The sequence below is a fragment of the Eimeria mitis genome, genomic scaffold (genome assembly GCF_000499745.2).
Source record: "Eimeria mitis Houghton genomic scaffold, Emh_scaff3868, whole genome shotgun sequence".
Classification (NCBI taxonomy): Eukaryota; Apicomplexa; class Conoidasida; order Eucoccidiorida; family Eimeriidae; genus Eimeria; species Eimeria mitis.
In genome coordinates, this window is record NW_013572202.1 from 1 (window position 1) to 524 (window position 524).

Here is a 524-nt window from a genome sequence, read left to right on the forward strand (position 1 = left end):
GCTGCTGCCATGCCCCCTGCAGCAGCAGCAGCAGCAGCAGGAGCAGCAGGAGTATTTGCATTATGAGTAACGAGCTGCTGCTGCTGCTGCTGCTGATTCTCTCCCGCTGCTGCTGCTGCTCCTCCCCCTCCTCCTCCCGCTGCAGCAACCGCATCCGCTTCTGCTGCTGCTGGCGTTGCTGCTGCTGCTGCTGCTGCTGCTGCTGCTGCTGCTGCTGCTGCTGTTTCTGCCCCCAAAGCTCTTAATACTTCTTCATTTACATCTCCTTTCCACTCCTGCCGCTGCAGTATCGCCTGCCGCCGCGCGAGTTCGAACCCCAGCTGCTTCACGCTGAAATATCTATAAAAAAAATAAATAAAAATAAATAAAAATAAATAAAAATAAATAAAAAATTAATTTATTTATTTGTTAATTAGTTAATTTATGTATGTAAATGTTAATATATAAACTGAGGTTTATATATAAAAAAAAAAAAAAAAAAAAAAAAAAAAAAAAAAAAAAAAAAAAAAAAAAAAAAAAAAAAA

At 40.6% G+C, this 524-nt stretch overlaps 1 protein-coding gene across 1 annotated transcript in view; it reads right to left on the reverse strand.

The window, feature by feature from the left end:
* Nucleotides 1–252: 252 nt before the first annotated feature.
* Nucleotides 253–524, reverse strand: part of EMH_0070320 (uncharacterized protein) — a gene marked incomplete at both ends in the record, with an annotated part of 3,952 nt that continues 3,680 nt past the window's right edge. The window contains one exon of the mRNA XM_013498962.1: nucleotides 253–339. Within this exon, the coding sequence (XP_013354416.1) occupies nucleotides 253–339 (87 nt within the window). The remainder of the gene's footprint in view (nucleotides 340–524) is intronic.